Source organism: Anarrhichthys ocellatus, unplaced genomic scaffold, assembly GCF_004355925.1.
Source record: "Anarrhichthys ocellatus isolate YVR2014 unplaced genomic scaffold, GSC_Weel_1.0 scaffold7, whole genome shotgun sequence".
Classification (NCBI taxonomy): Eukaryota; Metazoa; Chordata; class Actinopteri; order Perciformes; family Anarhichadidae; genus Anarrhichthys; species Anarrhichthys ocellatus.
In genome coordinates this window covers 8,245,042-8,266,519 of record NW_022280037.1, presented here as the reverse complement: position 1 = coordinate 8,266,519, position 21,478 = coordinate 8,245,042, and the positions used below count along the sequence as shown (strand labels likewise).

At 42.2% G+C, this 21,478-nt stretch overlaps 3 protein-coding genes and 1 non-coding gene across 5 annotated transcripts in view; 2 read left to right on the top strand and 2 right to left on the bottom strand.

The window, feature by feature from the left end:
* The first annotated feature begins 16 nt into the window (after positions 1–16).
* Positions 17–1,747, top strand: cunh21orf58 (chromosome unknown C21orf58 homolog). The gene is given in 7 exon segments (XM_031847198.1): positions 17–61; positions 181–238; positions 407–480; positions 715–862; positions 1,052–1,183; positions 1,258–1,397; positions 1,505–1,747. Coding segments are annotated over 7 exon segments (840 nt in total).
* A 436-nt stretch (positions 1,748–2,183) lies between these two features.
* On the bottom strand, positions 2,184–2,256 carry trnak-uuu (transfer RNA lysine (anticodon UUU)). Its single transcript has one exon. It is a non-coding gene; the product is annotated as a tRNA-Lys (tRNA).
* A 1,521-nt stretch (positions 2,257–3,777) lies between these two features.
* On the bottom strand, positions 3,778–11,512 carry atg9a (ATG9 autophagy related 9 homolog A (S. cerevisiae)). Its single transcript, XM_031848013.1, has 20 exons — positions 11,338–11,512; positions 10,987–11,042; positions 10,239–10,390; positions 10,066–10,109; positions 9,864–9,928; positions 9,602–9,751; positions 9,280–9,421; positions 9,035–9,175; positions 8,783–8,903; positions 8,410–8,585; positions 8,162–8,284; positions 7,722–7,909; positions 7,009–7,162; positions 6,096–6,275; positions 5,713–5,919; positions 5,309–5,544; positions 4,949–5,066; positions 4,526–4,796; positions 4,195–4,343; positions 3,778–4,095 (listed from the first exon to the last, which is right to left on the bottom strand). Exons 3-20 carry the CDS (start codon positions 10,339–10,341, stop codon positions 4,087–4,089), a joined length of 2,577 nt encoding a protein of 858 aa, XP_031703873.1. The 5' UTR covers positions 10,342–10,390; positions 10,987–11,042; positions 11,338–11,512; the 3' UTR covers positions 3,778–4,086.
* Positions 11,513–19,696: 8,184 nt separating this feature from the next.
* myo10l1 (myosin X, like 1) overlaps positions 19,697–21,478 on the top strand; it is a 40,780-nt gene continuing 38,998 nt past the window's right edge. For both annotated transcript variants that reach the window (XM_031847996.1, XM_031847995.1), the window contains exon 1: positions 19,697–20,212. In XM_031847996.1, the coding sequence (XP_031703856.1) occupies positions 20,192–20,212 (21 nt within the window). In that variant the 5' untranslated portion in view covers positions 19,697–20,191. The remainder of the gene's footprint in view (positions 20,213–21,478) is intronic.

The window sequence follows — 21,478 nt, the reverse complement described above, 5'->3', positions numbered from 1 at the left end:
CATACATGGCACATGTATGGTTGATCAAATGACGAGACCCAAACTAAAACAGCTGGAGAAGGTAATTGGTCATTTAGCATTCTCAAGTGAAAATAGTTCAACTTCATTTTTGTTCTGCTTTTCTTGAGAATTTTATATCAAAATCTTAATTTGAATCTTAAATATTCTTTACATTTCTAGAGACTGGAAAATGAAAAGCACAATATGGACGATAAAGAGGAGTCTACTCAGTCTGCAAGTATGAATTCCCATGGCAAGTGAAAAATATATTATAACATACTTTAAATACACTCAGTGGTCAAATGAACCTGTTATAAAATGAAAAAAGTAGAAGACATTTTATTTTCACGCCAAGATATTTGAGCAAGAGGGGAAAGTTTCTGAGAGAATTTGATTTTGTGTTCAGGGAGTTATGATGGACATCTAGATCAACTGCAATGTGCACTGAGGCGAAAGCAGGACCTACTGAAAAGACTCAGGGTTTGTACAAAATATTTATCTTTGTATTCATGGAATACAAACTTGTATTTATTTATATATTTATATAATTTCTTACGTGCCATACATTCAGACAGTAAGATGAAGACTACAAAACTAGAGGAAGATATTCCCAATAAGTTAGAACAATTAACTAATGTTTTTCCCATGTCTTGTCATTGTGTGAAGCGTGTAATTGTTAGTGTTTTGTTGGCATTTGGTATCTTTTGTGTATAGGAGCAGCACATATTGGAGGACCTCAACAGACCTCACACCTGGGGAGGGTCACACAAAAAGTGCAAGTCACATTTCTTCACTTCCCTTCCACCGCTCCCACTCCACTAGAGACACTCTGCATTAATCTCAAAAACACCCCAATCCCGAGATCTGCTGTTTCTATGTGGTCTGTTAAGTGTATTTAATGTTCTACTCCTCCTCCCGATCCCCTTCTTCGCTTTTATTTTTACCGCTATTATTTCCTTTTACATGTTATTTATACTGACACTGCCATAGCAGACTGACTTACAATGAGTTCAAGTAGTGTAAGAATAGTGCAAATTAAATATGCAATTATTCCCCCCCTGCCTTTATCGCTCTCTGCAGCTACCCCAGCAGCCTGCCTCCATAATACAACAGCTGCCACAACAGTAGCCTCTGATTACTCAGATTCCCTACCCGGCACTATGCTCAGGCAGCATCAAAGAGGGTATGCAACAGCAAACAGAACACTATCTTATTTAAATATCACTGTATTCAAATATGTGTGTATTTTTCTGATAGACATGGTGGAATTGATGCTGATGCAAAATGCCCAGATGCACCAGACCATAATGCACAATATGATGCTGAAAGCCATGCCTCCTATGTCGCCACCTGGAGTGCCCCGTTACTGTGCCCCTCAAACTACATATCTTGGGCAGGTACACAAAAACACACAACACACAACAGCTCTCAAAGCCTTAACTCTGACCCTTTACAAAAATTGTCATCGCTGTTTCTCAAGAAAGTCCCAAATCTGTATTTTCAGGATAGTTACCAGGGAAACCACATTTTTGTCAGGCCAGATGTTAAACCAAGAGGAAGTGCTGTACATCATCATCATCATCATCATCATCACTATGGTACTACCCCTGCAGCACCACAGCTGCCTCCCATCAGCCACCCTACATGGCCACCAGAGGTGTCATCTGTCCTAACAGGACAAGCAGGAGATCTACCCTCTGTACACCACGAAACAGCCCCTCTCACACTCCCACCACTCAATGCGTAAGGTTCACTGAGAGCACACAGGTATTTTGTGTCTAGTATTTCAACCAATACATTTTTACAAACTCAAACTGCTTGGCACAGAGAGACAACGGAAGTGAAGCCCTGACTGCATAAGACTGGTCAAACATAAATCTTAAAAGGAACAAAAAAAAGTTTAAAAATATTAACGCGATATTCTAACAATTAACATTAAATAAAGCAATTCGAAAATTAAGTAACGTTTGGTCAAAGTGATATGTATAGCACAATAGTTGTTAAATTAATATTGAGAGTTCCTTCATAGAGCAATTGGAGATGGGATGCAGGAGAAAAATTATCGTCACCCGAAACGGGTTTTGAACCCTTGACCCTGGCCAGGAATAAATGTCCGATGCTCTGGATGCTCTATCTACAGAGATCTCCTAAAATGGAGATGGGACGCAAGACAAAAACACTATCGCCCGAACAGGGACTTGAACCCTGGACCCTCAGATTAAAAGTCTGATGCTCTACCGACTGAGCTATCCGGGCTTCGACCGAGCAATACACAATACATAATAAAACTCATCTTCTTTGCATGACATTCCATCGTAAATGCCTTATAAACGTTGTTAGCAGCTAACAGTAGCTAGCGACCCACAGTAACCTAGTTAGCCGCCGTATGCTAACAGGCTAAGCTAACGCCAATGTGAAATAACTAAATATTATGCATATTCAGTCAAGTCACTATCCGTGTCATTTTGTCTTGGCAGTTACTTTTTCAGTCTACACAAAATCATTGCACCATTGCTTTGTCTTTAATGGAGGAATTTACAACTGTACAAAATTGTATTAGACAAGATGTATTAAAAAAAACACAATCATGAATCTAACATTACAGCACTGAAGCAATGCATCCTTCCCCGTCACCATATTAACGTGCTTCTTTATCCCCATCCAAGTGCACAGCAGAAAACCAAAACTTTATTCACAACGGTCAATCATCATGGCACATCCCTTTGATAAATAAAATAATTAAGTTATACATACATACAAAAACATACAAATAATCCAAGTTAAGTGACACCCTCACCATTAACAGATTATTAAAGTGCATAATTCTTCTTTTAAAGAATTGCGGCTTAATGACAACAATGAGAACGGGGGAAAGTCATGCTGTTAATTAACAGGATGTGGAGGATGGTCATTCTTCTTGGGGGGTGAGTTCCAACTCTTTAGAAGAATGTGTTTATGATGGTCATGCACTTGTGCTTGAGGGTATTTTGTATCGCACAGAAGTCAATATACATGCTTGAAATAGCCTTGTCTTTTTGAAAAACAATGACCGGTAAACAATAAAAACCCCGGGTTAAATCAGATTAGAATGTGTTTGCATACAGCACGTCTGACTACACATCACAACATGTTGGCCTTTCAATTGTGTAAATTTGATTATTTAATTAAACTGAATGATTGTTGTGTGACGTAATCTGATAATATATATTTACACAGTGCACGAGATCTACGCTGTACAAGTATATATTCTGAACAAGAATCTGTGCAAACTGAGCTAGACTCTGGAAAAGTTTCTGAACATTTGAGAAAATTCACATGAACTGTGTTATGCAATACATGCAGAAAGAAATCCAGAAATCCCTCAGGGTTTAAATCGTGTTCCAAAATGTCAGGTGATTTTGATACAATTAGAGGCCTTCATATGTTTTGCGAAGAGGTGGAATGTCAGCTGAAATACAGAGCACAGGGTGCGACACATAGCCTCCCGCTACTGGTACAATAACATCGTTCTCAACACATTTTGGTGAATGCTGGTATTGTTAGAGAGACACCATACATTCTTCAAATTTCACCTCTCATGTCATCCGATTTGTAAAAGAGGGAAAAATACAGATAGCACAATTAGGATTATTATGATCACATTGTGAGCAAATTGGTATGTATTTTTCTACAGCGGCACAGTGCTCACACGTTTCAGTAGTACATGCACTTTCATGATGTAATCTTTTGACATTATAAAAGAGCGTAGCGTAATCTGATGGTATAGATGGCTATTAGAAATAACTTGATCCTGTAGGTCCTCTTCTGATCCACAATTCCGATATTTACCCTGTTTGGCTGTTTAGGCATGTAGTAAGTCATATAGTATCTTTGAACGGTGGATGGTGGCATCAGTCGTAACTTGACCAGGTGATTTCCCCTGTTAAGTGTTTGTAGGAATCACGGTGCACCGCTCTTGCACATGTCCATCTCCATCTGCGTCAGATCAGACGGTAAGTCCTGGGCAAAGGTTAAGGTCAGGGACGAGGATGTGTGTCTGGATATCTGTGGAGTTGTGGGACGCTGATACTCATTCACATAGCTCGGTTATGTAATCTAAAGTGAGAGAAGGAGGAAAAAAAAATGTAAATTATACTTTCAGTGCCATCAGGCAAATTAACATCGTCCTTCCAATCACACACATACAGCATTCACCTTGTGTATGTAAGGAGGCATGTCATTCTCTGAGCTCTCCTCTGGTAGTGTGTCGTGGCGCCGCGGTGCCGCCTGACCCTCCTCTGCCCACCCTCCCATGGGCACACCACGGGCTGACCTCACTACTTTCCCCCCTGCGCCAAAAGAGTCTGGAAAACAGGACACAGACAGCGGAGTTGAAAAGTACTTCTTAAGAAGAACGTTTGGATGATGGGCTTTTTGTATGGCACAGAAGTCATGCAAAAATATTTACAAGAAAATTACATTTAAAAGAATTACATTCAAATGTATGTGGTGCGAAAGATGAAGAGACAATCAAAAAGATGGGTACCTGTGGGGGATCCACTATGACGCCGCTGGCCGCTGCTGTGTGATGACGCCCCCTCCTGGCCCAGGGTGGTACTGACGATGGCTGAAGCTGACGTGGGAATGGCACTGGGACTGGGAACTGTGGTGGGGAAAGTGTGTGAGCGAGGGAAATGTCTGGAGTGTGGGTTGGGTTCGCTCCTCACTTCATCAGGGATGCTGTCACTGCTTTCGTCGCTCTCCTGCCTGTGCCACGTGTGACGGGATAGCTCGCCACGGGACTGCTGCTTGTGTAGCTACAGGGCGGAAAAAATAGAGCGGAGGAAGAATGGGTAGGACCAAAGACGGAGAGGTTTGTTGAGATATATGAGAAGACAAATGTGGCAACACAAACTTCATTCAGTTTTGTCCTCTACTCTGTTCCCCACATACGCTCACTCCCAATTACCTCATGCATGTAGAGTGCGTGGATGCTCATCTCAGTGGAGGCGTACTCAGACAGGAACAAACTGGTGAGTTGACCCTCCCATGCACTGCTGCCTGAGCTCACAGTCCGGGCATCCGTCCTATAGAGGAAAAAATGCAAAAAAAGAGGAGAAAATGTGGACACAAAGGAGGAGATAGGGATGAGAAGATGAGAGTATTGCTTATAAATTAAGGTTTAAACTAGGATATAACGATAAAGCTCTTTTACATTTTGCACTTTGAACTGTGAGTTAGCCTCCAGTTCATATTTAGTGTTGTACAGAAAGATGTCGCCTCAAAAGGAATGAAGTTGGGGCATGATTCAGAAGGAGAATGTTCTCACCCAGAGCCTGCCATTGCTTTGCTCATGGTAGACGTGTTGCCCGAAGCCCTGTGAGCTGCACTTAAGCTGCCTCTCAGGTGAAGACTACTGCTGATTGGGGAAAGGGAGCGTAAGGCAGATGCCCCATCGCTTAAGCCAGCTGCTGCTGCAGAGATGCTCAAAGAGCCATCTCTGCCGAAGTGAATGGAGGTCAGTGTGGAGGGACCCACCAAAAGGTTTGCAATGAGGCTCCTTGGCTGCAAAAGAGAGAGAGAGAGAGAGAGAGAGAGCGAGAGAGAGAGAGAGAGAGGGAGAGAGAGAGAGCAAGAGACGAGAGAGTAACTCAAATTTAGCCTCTATAAACGATGGAATTTAACTTATGACCACTGTGATACTGAAGCATGAATGTTGGTTTATTCCTGTACCTCAGACTCGGACAGTGAGAGTGGATGTGTGTCTGCCCCTGTAGCCTCTCTGTGAACTCGCTCTTTCAACTGGCTGATGAAGTGTGTGGTCTCCTGGGGAGGCTGCCACTGGGGGTTGGTGATGGCAAAGTGCATCAGAGACAACTCTGTCTTCCCATCCTCTGCCTGTTGGTAGATAGACGCCTCTGTCTTCCCCGCTGACATCCACTACAGAGGGAGGAGGGAGGGTCAACCCACAGATGCACACACTTGACTCTTATTTCACTTGTATTTCAATCTAATGCACGTCACACAGTCTAAAGATAAGTCATTCGGGTATTTTTCAAGTGCGTTTTCAATCGGTGTATGTCTGTGTGGCTGCACTTCATGTGGCCGTCCCTCACCGCAGGGTGTCCGTGCTGCCTGATGTCCATCTGGGCAAAGGAACAAGTGTCTCCTACCCCGACCACCTCCACAGTGAAGTTCCTGAAGAAATCAATGATCTCCAGAGACTTCCTCCTCAGACAGAAGATCAGGATGATTGGGGTCACGACTGGACTTATCAGCTCCTCTAGAATAAACACCTTGAGGAAAAACAGCGGGGAAAGGTTGACACTGTATACTCAGGTAGCCGAGTAGGGTTCAGCAATCACACCAACGGTATCCTGAGCCTCTGATTCGTAAGTTGAGTGTGTTATGTAAATGAAATCTTGAGGAACTGACTTCATGATTTAAGATTCAAAATGCCCCCAGCTGGGACAATCTGGGAGTGTAGAGGGAATCTCTTCCCTTAACAAATACAAGGTGCTTCCTCAGAATAACACTACTGCTTCAGTGGAGCTTCTTCAGAGCCAACAGCAGAAATCTTTAGTTTTACTCTCTTTAGATATGAATGCAAATAACAGAATGAGGGTAATTAGAGAAAAGAAGCTGTGTGTACTCAGATAATATTCTCTAGAAAAACAGCAGTTATAGAAATAGATGTTCAGAGAGGATTTGACAAAATAACTATATGTCTTTTTCACAGCAGGCATTTTGAGTTGTCATAGTGTAAGTAATAACATTATTGATGGCTTGAATGCATTCATAACTGTCCCAGACAGCCATGTCCATGAGCCAGTTCACACACTAGCAGGGAAACTGAAACCGGCATTATCTAAAAGGATTACATCCACCATTAATGTTAATTAATTACACCTCATATTTTTCGTGTTATGATATGTTAAAATGTCTACCATGTATAAAACACAGTTTCGATAAGCTACTTCCCGTGTGATTACTCTTGATATTTATTCCCAGTTCAGTATCCATACTCACTGCTTTGTACTGGAAGAGCTGGGAGAACTGGTCACGAGTCTCATATCTATGTGCATTGCCCTGCCAGTGGTCAGGCATGTAGTGGATATGAGCCAGGATAACCCTCAACAGCTGCTCAGGACAAAACACCATGTGCTTATCTGGGATAAATGATCTGAAGAGACAGAGACACAGAGGTGATGGAGAAGAAGCCTTACAACTTAAAGAGGTTCAAAATCAATGGAAAATATTTAACTAGTTTGTGGAAAAGTGCTTGATAAATAATCCTGTCGGATAGGCTCTTGAATATCTTGGATTGTTGAATGTACAAAATAAAATTATACAGATATAGAACTGGGTTTTCTTGTTCCCAAAAAGCTAATTATTTCAATCAAGAGCTTTTAAAAGATTTCAGATAGTTGAGAGCTACTTAAGGAAGGAAACCCTCTTATACTCATCTGTTATAGAGCAGAATAAGCTGCAGGAGAGCATTAAAGGGATTACGAGTCCGGGTAGCTTTGAAAAGGGCAATAAAGAAATGGCTAATTGTTAACAGCCCGAACATCCCACGTAGTTAAAGATTTGTGTCTAATATTCTGATTCTGATGTTCAGTTTTATGGTGACGATGGTAATAACTTAACAATTAACAATGATATAATTATATGTTTGAACTATCTTTTTTTAGTTAGATCAGAAAAGCCGACGGACTAACTGGGTGACATTACTCCCCTACCTGCAGACTGTGATACACACTCCGAGCAGAGTGATCGATGAGAGGACATGTTCCACCGCGAGAACGTCCTCGTCATAGATAGTCAGGGCGATGAGGACGGCCAGAAGAGACCCGGCAAAGAACGCTACATTTTTGGCAACCACCGTCAGCAGTGGCGAGAGGAAACAGTTCATATACTTGGATGCAGGCTGAAGGAAACAAAAGGAACAAAGGAAGAGGAAGAGAAATGGGAGGAAGCAGATTAAATTATTAACTTTACAGGCAGTTGATGAGAGGCACCGGTATCAGTATTAAGAGCAAGATCTTAATACAAAACCATGTTATTGTTAAGTGATGCTTTTGCACTGCCACGTAGAGGACATGTTTATAAAATGTATCAGAGGACAAGCAACTAAGGAGCATCAACTGGCGGCAGGAGATAAGCTACCATCTCATCTGACCTTGTATCCTTTGCTGAGGCGTGACATGAGCTCATGGTCCAACTCATTAAAGTGCCGCAGGTAACATCGACCATACAGAGACCAGCACCTCGCTCCCAGAGAACCAGGCTCTCGCTTGATCACCTAGGCACACACACACACACACACACACACACACACACACACACACAACAAACTATTGTCTGGAGCACTAAATGAGAACATAAAATGTAGAAGGCTTTGTGTGTGTGTGCATGTGAACCACTTACCTCTGTATAACTAAAGAAGGCGTGGAGAATCTGCCACACCAGAATGACTGGACACAGCAGCAGGTTGGCAATCCCAATCCACAGGATACGGGATGCTAGCCTGTCAGCCAGCTCAAGCCTGTTACCTCCTCTCTTGTACTCTGATTTCAGGCTCCACTCGTTCTCAAACAGAGAGCCTACAGAGCAACCAAGGATAAAAACCAAAGTGAAGTAAAAGAGAATGCTCCTTTGTAATTCTAAACCTTGACAAATAGGCAAATATATAAGCGTGTGCATGCAAATGGTTCCTCTCACCTGAAAATGACACCATGGAAAGACAAGACAAAAACATGCTGTGCATAGAAAATTAATCACATCGTCAACACGGACGCACCTGGCCCCCAAAAGAAGATGAGCTCAAAGTTGTATTTGAGACCCCGGGTGTAGAACACAGACTCCCCAAGTGCAGGAAGTTGAAATCGCACAGGAAGGAGTGATTTATTCACCATGGCCACCTGGAGAAGTGCAGGAAGAAGGTTTTGGTTTGAGGTCACACTGTTCTGTTGTGTTTGCAAGTAGCCGCATCAGACATGAATAGTTCAGAAACCAAACAGTGGGATTAAGATGTCATCACAAGCGGACAAACCATGTAGTTTTTAAAGCGGAGGATGCGGTGGTAAATGTCAAGCTCTGTCAGCTCTTTTTTATGGATGCAGATCTGGTGCTCCTTCTGGATCTCCACTATCCGGGCCTGAACCTCCTGCCATGTTGCATAGGGAAGTTCTGACTGAAAAGTAAAAAAAAGCACCCGGTTGGTACAATAAATGTAAACAATGCCAGCAAATAAAATATTCAATACCCTTCTAAAACAAACGTCTTTGTCTGTCTCACCATGGTCATCTTGAGTGCGTTGATGTAGAAGGATCGGATCTCCCAGTAGCAGCAGACGTTGTAGATGAATTTGACCAGGCGATGTAGCCAAAACACCCCAGAGATTATCAACACGAAGATCACAAACGCATTGTCTCGGATACTGCGGGAGAAGATATTCACTTTTATAATTCAAAGACATATACATCCAACTGCAGTGAGGTCTCCCGACATACTGAGAACGTCTTAAACATTCATGTTTGAGTGTCGATGGTTCTTTATCTCACAAACACAATCACAACACAAGAAATAATCATTGACTAAATGACAGTGTCACACTCACCGGGCACTGCAGACATCCACCGGGAGGAAGGCATCGGGCAAGGTGACTTTAGATGAATCGGTGTGATTTACAAACTTATTGGCGAAGAGTATGTCATAGTCCACACAGTTAGCCAGGAACACCGTGAAGCCGACCACAAACAGCAATTGACTGCAAGGAGAAAGAGAGAAAGAGGAGAGAAGGTGCTACATCAAGCTCTGCCATATACGGACTTCCTACAGACAGACACAAAAACATAGTTCCTGATGGATAGGATACATACACCAGCTCAAAGATCTCTCCCAGCAGCATACATGTGAATCCATTCTTCTGGTGCAGATTATAGACGTAACGGATGTTAAGGAATATTGTGAATGTATCTGAGGTTAGCAACACGATTTGTATTAAAAGCACAATTCATGCGTCATAGACATTAAGGACACAACACATTAGGAACACATGCCAAATCCACGTAAAAAGGATATTCTCTGGAAAAACAGGTCCAGGTTTTCTATATGGTGCCATTGGGCTGCAAAATATGTATTACAACATTAGTAACAGTGTTGTTGTTAGTTAGCCATCACTATAAGTGTAATGTGTGTTTATGTGTGTGTGATAACTTCATGATTTGTTTGTGATTTGCATTCGCATGTCATACATTTGGCTCCCTCAGGCACGTGCATCAGCAGGTTCTCTTCTCCAGGCGGAGAGTCGTTGTAGGACGCCTCCAGGCGCTGGTACTCTGTGTCAAAGTGCGCCATAGTGACGGCAGCTTACGTCTCACCAGGTAGCGGAGACCACTGCTACAGACTAGAGGCCAGAGAACGTCAGGGAGAGATGAGGGGAGGGCAAGAGGGATGAAGGAACACATACGAGTAAACAGGACGAGGAAGAGGAGGGGAAGAAAAGAGGCCTTAGGAGAAAGGTTTACACCTCATATGATATGTTAATAATCAACTCATTCAACACTTACGCCCTATGTTATGGAAAACATGTAGTACAGACCACAGCCTCTCATGAAACCACCAAAGTCCCAAAAGAGACTCAACAGATTGTATTGACTCAAGACCAAGATTACATGGTTTAGAGTACAAACAAACAAACAAATAAATATATACAACACAATGATGACGAAACAATGGCACCCAACAGGAATGAAGTACAACAACAGTGTTAAGAAGCATCTTATTTTGGCTTACACAACAGAAACATCTAAATCTTATGGTGTGATAACTGTCCTTACACCACAAATCAGGGACCATCGTTATACATATAAGTTAGTCTTTACTGTAGGTGGGAAGAGATACTAGATCATTGAAAGATCTATTAACTGGGGACACGTCTAACGTACATATACTATCTCAAAGCAGAGCTATGGTGTATGTCATTTTCAGAAATTATCTTACCTCCATTGCAGTGCAGTACGTCCTCTCCAGCTGTGGTATTTACTCAACATTACCAGCTGTAAAAAAAAAAGAAGGAAGAAAAATTTTGTAGGACCATAACAGACTGTAGGACCGGGGCTTTATGTCATATTTCTTTTCGGAGGCAGTGCAGTACAGCACGAGGCTAAACCTAAAAACGAGATGAACGAAAAAGCTTTTGGGAGTTATTTGAAACAGGAAAAAAACAGGAGAGACAAGTCAGAGTACGAAGACCACACAGGAGAACCGATTCAGGTGTTGTTGTTGTCGTGGTTTTGACAGCACGGGCCTGCCTCCCTCTCAAAAAAACATGTCGCCGCATGGAGTTCTTACCGTTTGGTTCCTCCACCTCCGCAGCCTATCCCGGGATTTTTATTATTTTTTTTTAATCTAATACCCGTCTCGTTTTCGTTTTTCTTTGGCAGCCTCTCGAAGTCGGGAGTCATACACGAGCCAGTTTCGTTTTCGAAACAGCTAGCCGTGTGGCGTCTGTCATAGCTGTGGGGAAAGGGAGGTTATCCAATCAGAAAGAGAGTTCCCTAACGGTAAGAAGAGCCAACCAATCAGGTGCGGTCAGAGGCGGGCTCTTGGATTCGTGTTTTGTATATATGGACCGACACGCCTTGCGTGATGGGCCTCCTCGACGGGCTCCTCAGTTACAGTGATTTGTCTAATTAAATGGGTGTTTACTACCACCGCCTGGCCGTTTTAAGTAGCACTACAATACGGTTCTGTCATACTGCAAGTGTACTCTTGGTGATGCTGCTACATGAGGATTCTACATGTACATTAAAAACAATAACGTGGGACTATTCCTGTTATTACACAGAGTTTTAATTGATTTTTGTCATCTATTGTTGTTTTACATCTTAAAATGAGTCTTTAGAACATGACTTTTGATCAGCTGAACGACATTATCATATACAGTATGCACTGAAAGAAATTAAAATAATGGTAACTCTTCATTTCATTAGAATTATTTCCTCTAATATCTGAAACTTTTCAAGCAAAGAACTATAAGGAAAATAGAGACAGTATGTTGATACACTTCCACCAATTAATTGATTTAAGGACTTTAAGTTTGTGTTTACTGTGTATTTTTGCTGTAGAGGCCTAAAACGTACTATATCCAAAATGAACAGCAGCCATTACCATGGATAGTCTGCTAGTTTCTGCTACTTAAACATTTTTAAAATACATTATTTCTATGTCAAATGAAGCTGAGAGCACACCAACTAAAGATCCTATAACGTTCTTGGCAAATATTGAGATTCAGACTCAGATTGAGAAGTTGAGAATCAAAAGAGCAGCATGGCCTCTATATGTTTTGTTATTAATACCAAATAATGTGATCTCTTAAAGCTTTGCCTGTGCATCATATTTCTATGAGCATACAGTAAATGGGCAGATGTAGATGACTCCATAGCACCAAGATGATGCTTTGCAAAGCCAAGCTCACCTTATGTCGCTCTGATGAATATAAGTGTGTTTTTCACACACAGACACCTGGCTAGTCAGTCCACACAAACAAAAAGACAAACAAACACGCAAACATATATGCTCATTGCGCACAAAGTCATTAACGCTAACAGTTTGACAGGTTGGCAGCTCTCTGTGCTATATCTGTCTTTCTTTAACACCTCCACAATACATTTTTCAATCTCTTTCTCGCCCCTCCTCTCTAATTTTCTTTATTTTCCATCATGTAACCTGTTCTGACAGTGTGTCTGTTTGTTTGTGTGTATGTGTGGGTGCAGCTTTTTAAAAAAAGGGCAGGGATGTCTTGAGGCAGGGGGTAGTCTGTGCAATCCAGTTATTATAGTGATCTGGGCAATTTAATCTGTTCTGATTAGGATTAGGCTTCATTCAGTTTAATCTAGTTGAAAAAGTCTGTCTCAACTGAGCTCAATAGCTGATAAACCACAAACAGTAACTGAGATATAAAAGTAATGTATATCTCAAAGTTTCTCACCTCAACCTCTTGTTAGACCGTGCTTGCATTGCTTCACTTTATGTTAATTCACTTAATTTGTTGACGTTTGTACAGGAAAAGTAAAGGGTAAAATTGCAGTTGTTACAGATAATCTAAAGATGTAGGGATTACTTTTCTGGCCTGACTGAGCTAAAACATTTTTGCCCTTTTTCCTGATTACAAAAGACAAAATACAACCAAAAAGTATCACATTGACATATTATAGATAATTGAAAAATAAGATAGTTTGAGTTTTCCAGATCTAAAAGGAAGCTAAAACTAGAGTTAGAGCTCATCCACTTCTTTCTCCACTAAATTACTTTTTTTTTTCTTTCCGTTGCAACACTCATTGTGAATAACTTGTGTTGTATGTTATGATTCTGGACTGTTGTGTCTGTATGTGTGTGTGTGAGCATGATAGTACTCTGCTGCAGGCTATATAGCTGGCTGATTAAATTACCCCACTGTCTGTTGGGAATTAGAGGGTTGCATTGACAGCTAATTTGGTCCAAAGACGTGCTGTCATGCTGCCATGGGTGGTGCTGGGATAGCAGGGGTAGAGTGGGGTGTGGCAGGTGGGGGTGCCGGGATGGGGGGCAGGGAAAAGGGAATCAGGATGATGTCATCTCTCTATATAATCAGATCAAGCTCCTTCCTGGGCTTGCACCCATGTGAACTCAACACAGCATGTATGGAATCTATACACACACATGCACAAATAATTTACACAGGGTGCAACATTGGACTCCTTGAAAATGAAAATGTAATCGTTGCTTGTCTTCCTCTCGCTGCTGGTACCCCTGGGGCGGTTTTCCAGCATAGCCCTAATTGTCCCACTTCCTGTAGGGCTTGGCAAATATTCAAGAGATTACTGTTTTAATCTATTGCTGTTATCATTTTGAGGAATTATTTTTTGATTCGGCAAATCATGATTCAGTTGTTATCTAAATTATGTCAATTTATAGTTACCGCACTCAGGATTTTAGGAATTCTGAGTCTTCCGACCCCTACATTTTTATCGAAATCTTTTATTTTTCATATGTCATTTGTTCAGTCTAGTGTCTCAATGTCCCAGCATGACAGTCGACTGTTTCAAAGCCTTCTCTTAACTGCCGGGAAAGAAACTGAAGTAATGTGGGGTTAACAGGTATTAAACCTCAATAAATCTTTGTACACTTTGGGAAGTTTGCTATTTTTTTACCAAATGAGTCAAAACCTATTTATATCCTCCAAAGTAAAACTATTGGATAGGCACTAATATCAACCAGCCTCAAAATACCGCCTATTTGTGTTTATTCCCGTAAAACCCCTAAGTTTCTAAAGATCCTACTAGGAACATAAGCTTAATGGTGGTCCCTGAAATATGCCACCTGAAAATGTTGTCAATCAGTGCGGTGTGATTATCAGCTATATTATTAACCTGCAATTTTCCAAACCTGAACATTGATGTGGAAGGAGGTCTTATGTTTATTGCCATATTTATATTACCCCATATTGCACAACCTTTGTGGTCCCTTATTTCACCTGAAAGATGTTTTGGACACTTGTCGACAGAAAATAACACGCACACACATACACACAGACCCACGCACACACAGAAGGAATCAGTTTAATAACAATTTCCTGTCCGGGTTGTATTTAACTGGAGATGTTTGACAAAGTTAGATTGTTTTTGTCTGTATGTGTGTGTGAAGGAAATAGGGATTACCTGTAAGGAGAGGATGTCAAACTCTCATTTATAGTTTGCTGATATAGCACTGTTGGCCAAATGATTTTTTTGAAATAGTACACCGCTGTCTTCGGATAGGAGCAATAATGCACACTTCACGGTCTGCTGATAGTAATTATAACTTGAGCACCTACATTTTGTTCCCTTTAAAAAGTCGACTGGTCAGTAACTTTCTTTCCAAAATGACCTTCTTCATCCTCATTTATTCTGAGAAATGTGATTCAATTTTGAATCCAGAGCCAAGTGTGTTGCATGGGTCATGCACATCGGGTGACATCATATCACTCTCTGAGAGTGTGTGTTTGTGTGTCTGTGTGTGTGGGGGGAGGTGTGCATCAGACATGAATGCATGAATCATTGTCTCGTTCAGTATAGCCTACTTGTCTCCGGGGAGTGAACTCTGACACCACTTCATGGATTGTCCCTCACAAGCACCACAGTGGCTGAGCATCTTTGTATTCTTTTTCCCCCACTTTTTCCACCTTTTTAATATAGAGTAGCAATATTAAAATAATGTTTGTTTTTCTATTTATTGCAATGATTTACTATTTTAACTTAAAAATCAACAATTCAGATCTTTGTACGCCTCGATGTTCACTTTGTCTCTCTGTCCTTACTCTCTTGTTACTGTATCCCTGTTAAATGCATCATAAATGGAGTAAAGTTGGGCATCCAGACATGCAGATGTCCATCAGACTTGCTCACTAGACAAAAAAGTTAAAGGTCAAGATCAACAGTTTAGTTGATAATCAATACAGAGGAAGATGATGGCATGTGAGGACAGATAAAAACTGTCTGGTGGAAAAAAATAACAGAAACACTTAACAATATATAGAGTTGCTTCCCTTAAATTAATAATGGGACATTTTGGGGAACATCCTCCAGAGAGTTAGATAAGAAAATTGACGAAATAGCCGTTTAGCTTAGCGTTGCACAAAGACAGTCCAGGGGAGACTCCAGGAAGTGACTGTGTCCAGCCAGGTAGGCGGATGTTGTCTTTGAGCGGAGTCAGGCTAGCAGTTTGCCCCTGTTTGCATTCTTGGGTGGATGTTATTGCTCCATCAGTTTACAAGAGCAATTTAATTTGATCAACCATAACTCCAACGGAGGGATTCAGCTGGTATGGTATTCTATCCATAATTGGACTATTGGAGAAGCTCTCTTGGTATAAAAGTGTTTGTGCTTTAATGCTTTGTTTTAATTTGGTGTGATGAGAATCTGAGTGACTGGTGTGGAAACATACTGTTGCGAACAGAAGTGTTTGGCCTCTGCCGGCAGAAGTTTAATATTGAGTCATTCAAAGTAAATTAAATTAGAGACTAAGTAACCTCATCTGCTCGATATTACATTTCCTCAAGAGTGTGAGAGTTTGTGTGTTTGTGTGTCACTGGGAAACGCGTCACAAACCCTAATATAGATGAATGAAAACATGTTTTAATAAAGCTGCTGCAGTGATTGTTATAACATAGTTTGTCTTGCACTGCCAGTTTAGTAACTTGGTAGATTAATATAAGAATGAAGAAGGGTATCAACCATTAAATATTTGATTATTTTTAATATATAGCAAGGGGAATCCTTTAATGTATATTTGATGGGGGGTATTTATACATATATTTAAGTATATAAGACCAAACAAAGCATCTTTGTATCTCTGGGACCATTGTAAAAAACAAAACAGAGCTTGTTGAAATTTAGCCCCCAGGCCTTACTTTGAATTGTCCCATTTTACCAGTTAACCAGTACAAGTAAGGTTGATGATCAGGGCATTTCACACTGAGTTTCTCTGCATCCCTTTGATTCAGCGTGTCCTCTCAGACAGCCATAAACAGATGTGTCTGCAGGGAGAGCGTCGGGTCACAGAGGAAGGGACAACTGAAAGAGACAGAGGTTAATAAATGAGGAGAGATTTATGGATGCCGCGGATATAAAACTGATTGGCTGTGACATTGTGAGTGATGCATATTACCGCTTGCAACATATGACATGCACCCATTCACCCACCAGTTACCAGAAACATGTGTTAAATGATGTGCTTCTTAACTGTATGTAAGTGTTGTTTGTCAGTTCCATAGATGTGTACGTACAGATGAAGTACTGTGCGATGGGTGGGCTCAGCGTTGAGCTCTTCGGTAATCTGTCTGCGTTTTCACTTGGAGAACCAGAGGGACCTATTGATGATCTGTCTACTACACACACTTCTCTCTGATTCACACCCCCCACACACACATTCAGTGTAACAGTAAGAGGAGAAGGAGACGTCAAGGAGAAAGAGAGAGGGACAGAGAGCTGTGGTCAGATGAGTAAGCAGAGTTCTGCTCTTGACTCGCAGGGAACAAAATCTGTCCCACAATTCACTGCTGAGGGTCACACAGTCCTGGTGTTGTCAAAGTAATGAGAATTTAATAGCCCAGACTTTCTTATGTCTGTGTATTTAAATGCATTTTTCAATGCATGTGTGTGTGCTCCTGTATACATGTGCATGTTAGATGAGTTGGGTCGATGGCTTTTAGCACAACCTCCCTCTTTCCACTCCAGGGATTTTTCTGTGCAAATTTGTGTCCGTTGCATTCGGTATGCTATTGACTTTCATATAGATCAAAAATATGTTCAGTACATTTGTTTCATACATCCTGGAGTACCAGTCGGGTGGGGTTTAGTGCAGACAACATGAAGGGTATTCAAAAGTTTTGCCAACTTTTTAGTTAACATATTTATTTTTAAAAGGTGCAATTTAAAGGGAGTCAGAGCAGTAATATAGCAGCAAACAACTATTTGCTATTTAGTGGAGTATGAAGTCGCTCTCACACTATGTGTAAATTGTAATCTGAGCTGTGCCTTGGTTTGTTGACATAGCTGGGCCTTGCATGCTTTTAGTGCATGCTATTGCATGTTAGCGTGCCCCACTGGCTAGCTCACAGCCGCCGCTCTGCACTGCGCTCTTACAGCTGATAACGCTGTCCCAACCCACAGCGTCATCTGGGAAGCGTAGCACACACCCTCCGGTTTCCACTCAGGTAAACACTGTTAGCGCTGTTTGCACTGTTAGCGCTGTTTGCACCGTTTGCTGTGAGCCGCTAGCTCAGCCGTCGCCATGTTGAGATCAGTGACTGAGAGCAACAGAAATGCTCTCACTCACTGATCTAACAGTTATCAAAGTAATCAATTGTTTGATTAATCAACTAATTGTTTCAGCTCTACTTAACATGATCTGAATGGTGCCGGTGTGATAAACCACTCTCATTGATTTAAAACAAAATGCTTAAAATAAACATAGTTAAGCATGTACATTTGCTTACAGATTTTGGTGCATTTAGGATTTTGTGTGTAGCCTGTATCATGACTGGTTTATACAGTAAATGCATTGTCTAATCAAAATTTTTCCAATACAGGCAGAACATTAATCCCCACTTTTCTCACAAAATGGCCAATGATGTCAGCAACCTTCAGAGCGAGGCCTCATTCAATTTGAAAAGAAACGCACCACTGCAATATAACATTGGCAATTGTTTTTAGTGCATGTTACTGAATATCTACAGTGACTATAGATATTCTCTAACAATGAAACACAAAAATATCTTTGGGTTTGGTGACCAACTGGACGGGGGATTTCTGTTGTACTGGTTTATGTTTATACACCACTCCTCCCGTTTAAGATAACCTTTCCTACAGTTTAGAGTGAGCACGAGTGTATGATGTGTGTTCATGGTCTGTTCTGCTGCAAGTTTACTATAGGAGTTCTCCCTTAAAGCCACTTAATATTAAAGATTATAAAGATCGGGTCTCATTTCCTGAGTGTTTGTGTGTGTGTTTAGCCCAACAGATGGGGTAGTCGAGGCTAAAGCTTTTGAAATGTCTCCCTGATGAAGATGGGGGCCACATCAAATAATACTTCCTGGCATGCATACAGGAGGCCCCCTCTATGCCTCCAGGGCTCCAGGGGGAACAGGCTGAGCTTCACAATGCTTTACCCCAGAGAGGCCTCACCCCACTGGGCTCCTGATGGCTGCACCTGGCCCCCTCAGCTTGGCCTTCTGAAGAGGAGAATAAAACCACACACGGTCCACATCACATAAACCAGCTGTCTATCCATTTCTAGCTCATTCATACAAACTGGTGTCTTTGGGGACATTGTGTGTTATGTTCCTTGATTTTGTTTTTTTTTCCCCTGCTGTTCTGATCCTGTGTGCATATATGTGTCTGTGTATGTGTGTGTGTGTGTGTGTGTGTATCGTGAGATATCATTTTTCACCCTACAGGGGCTCTGACTAACCCTGTAACCAAGCCTCCTTCTCCTATGCAACTGTAGGCTCTCTTTTGATACACATGAATACTGCTGACAGCTCTTGCCTCATGGTTAATTTAGACATCAATTCAGTCAGTGATAGGAGGATTTCTTTCTCTGTGTTGTTACATATTAATATTCACTCAAGCCAACTTGTCAACATTAATAATTTTATCCTTCAAGAATCACTTCTAATGTATATTATACATGCAAAAGTAGGTATGTAGGGGTCATAATGCTGTACCACTTTATAACAAATCAACCTTTATAGGGTTTAGAAGTTGTATGACTATTGACAATGAATGGTTCACAACTTTGTGAACCATTCATTGCATAAATCCTCTTTCCCCTGTTTTTGCTGCTGATAGACAATCTGGTTCATTTCATGATCAACAACTGTAATTGGGCTCTTTCATTTATTCTAGTAGTCACCCACCAAAGCAACTTATTCCCCGCTGGAAGGCTTTACACATGGTGACTACTGTAGTGATCCAGTTTTCTTTTTTACCTCAATACTTTTCAGATTGAAGAAGAAAAAAACTCCAGATGTGGTCAGCGTTGACAACAGCAACAGAACTTAAAACCTATACCACCCTTCATTTGCCCTGTGTGTGCGTGTGTGTAGGTGTGTGTGTGTGTGTGTGTGTGAGCTGAATGCGTGTGTTTTGCATTGGAGGAGGCTGTGTCTGCACCGCCCCGTCGGTGTGTGAGGTGGGCAGCGTAAAGCTCACTCTGCCCCCGGACTGGTCCTCTCGCTCAACCGAACGCACTATAGCCTACCCACAGCCTCTCTCACACGCACACACGCGCATCCACAGACACACACACATACACAGACACTGGAACGCTGAAACGAGGCAGACCTGGAAACACGGGGCGCGTCAATTAGCGCTCCTCCAACGGATCCCTGGTGTGGACCTTTTTAATTTTTCATCACAGCCTCCTTGGATTTTTCTCATGTGGCTTTTTGCGCATAGAGCCCGGACGCTGCCGAGGTGTGTTTGAGCAACTGAGCCATTTCGGAGATGAAGACAAACGCTCGGTGAATGGGAAACACCAACACGGAGGAACCGCTACTTTTCCCCCATCCCGACCAACACGCTCACCCTTCCGTCGGCGAGATTTGTGCAGCCGAGACCGGAGCCGGTGTCTGCGCTCTGCGGGGCCGGGCGCGCGTCGTCTGGGAGGAGTAGGGAGAAGGAGGATGGAGGGGTTTTTCACAGAGGTAAGCTATGGAAATATGTGTCACAGTTATGGAGCTGAACACCGATGACAGATTAAGCCTTTCACGGCGTGCATTTGCCTATGCATTTGCACCGATGCACGGCCCAACGTGATGCTTTTGCTGTTTGTCTTTTGATTTCCATTGGTTTTTGGTTTCGGCAGGTGTTGCTTTGCCTCCATCGACTGGAACCATTCCTCACAGTTCCTAACACACCCCCACACGCAATAAGCCTGTGTCTAAACCGCATGCCTATATGTGTCGATTCAAAACAAACACCCCGTTTATTTTATTATCACTGCAGAGCATCAGGGCCCGGCTGCCGGACGGCTAGGTGAATTAATTCAGAGCAGAGCTGCAGATAAATTGGCCAAACGAGAGCTGACACGGGCTTTTGCATCCATAAAGCTGGCTCTCGGATTAAAGACAATCTGTTAACGGAGGGTAGACCGTGTTGACCCACAGCAACAGCCCTCCCACACCATGCTGCTGTTTAGACAGCCTTTCTGTGCTTTTTAGTGCGCTGTCAATCAGGGATCTATGGGTGGGTATATGGGTCGGAACACGGCTGCGAGAATTGAGGAGGGGGTGAAGGAGGAGGAGGGATATGTGTGTGTGTGTGTGTGTGTGTGTGTGTGTAGATGGAAGCTATAGGTGAGACAAATGGTTAACAACTGGTACTGAATATAAATCAGAGGTTATTAATTCAGCCCATTGCATTCCTCTACTGCCTACTGGGGAAAAAGGCCTCACAGGCTTTCACCTCCAGCATCCTGGGATTAATCTGACAAACCATTCTCATGCTTGTAAAACCAAGCCTGATGGGGTTTCTGTATTTCCATTCCTTTACCCCTCCATGTAGGGTCTTCATTGCAAACCCATCTTACCTCTTTCCTCCTTTCATTTGTGTTTCGGTCCACGCGCACCATTCAGTGGCACATGCATCCACACAGTCTCACGCAACGCTGTCTTGTCCGCTGACTTTGATGCCAATATCCGTCCTCTCCAAGCTACTTATCCTCCCCCCTCTTAAGTTAATCTGATATGGGTTTAAATGCCTTCCACGTTGGCAGTGATGTCATGCCATTTATCAGTGTGTGTGTGTGTGAGTGGTTGTGTGGGTAGGTCCATGGCAAGCACTGGTGTCCGAGGTCCTGGATTTTCTGGCTGTTGCTGGGGAACAAAACAGATTGAATCCTGGTAATAATGTGTAATTTTAACAATAACAAAAGTCATGACAACTGTTCGGATGATCATGCAGCAACTGCT

Excerpts from the sequence above, each read along its gene's own strand:
- atg9a (XM_031848013.1), bottom strand. The coding sequence starts at position 10,341 with ATGGCGCACTTTGACACAGAGTACCAGCGCCTGGAGGCGTCCTACAAC. Across the intron at positions 9,752-9,863 it reads GGAGAGATCTTTGAGCTGGT|TCAATTGCTGTTTGTGGTCG; the intron begins GTATGTATCCTA and ends TTCTCCTTGCAG. Across the intron at positions 6,276-7,008 it reads AGCTCTTCCAGTACAAAGCA|GTGTTTATTCTAGAGGAGCT; the intron begins GTGAGTATGGAT and ends TTTTTCCTCAAG.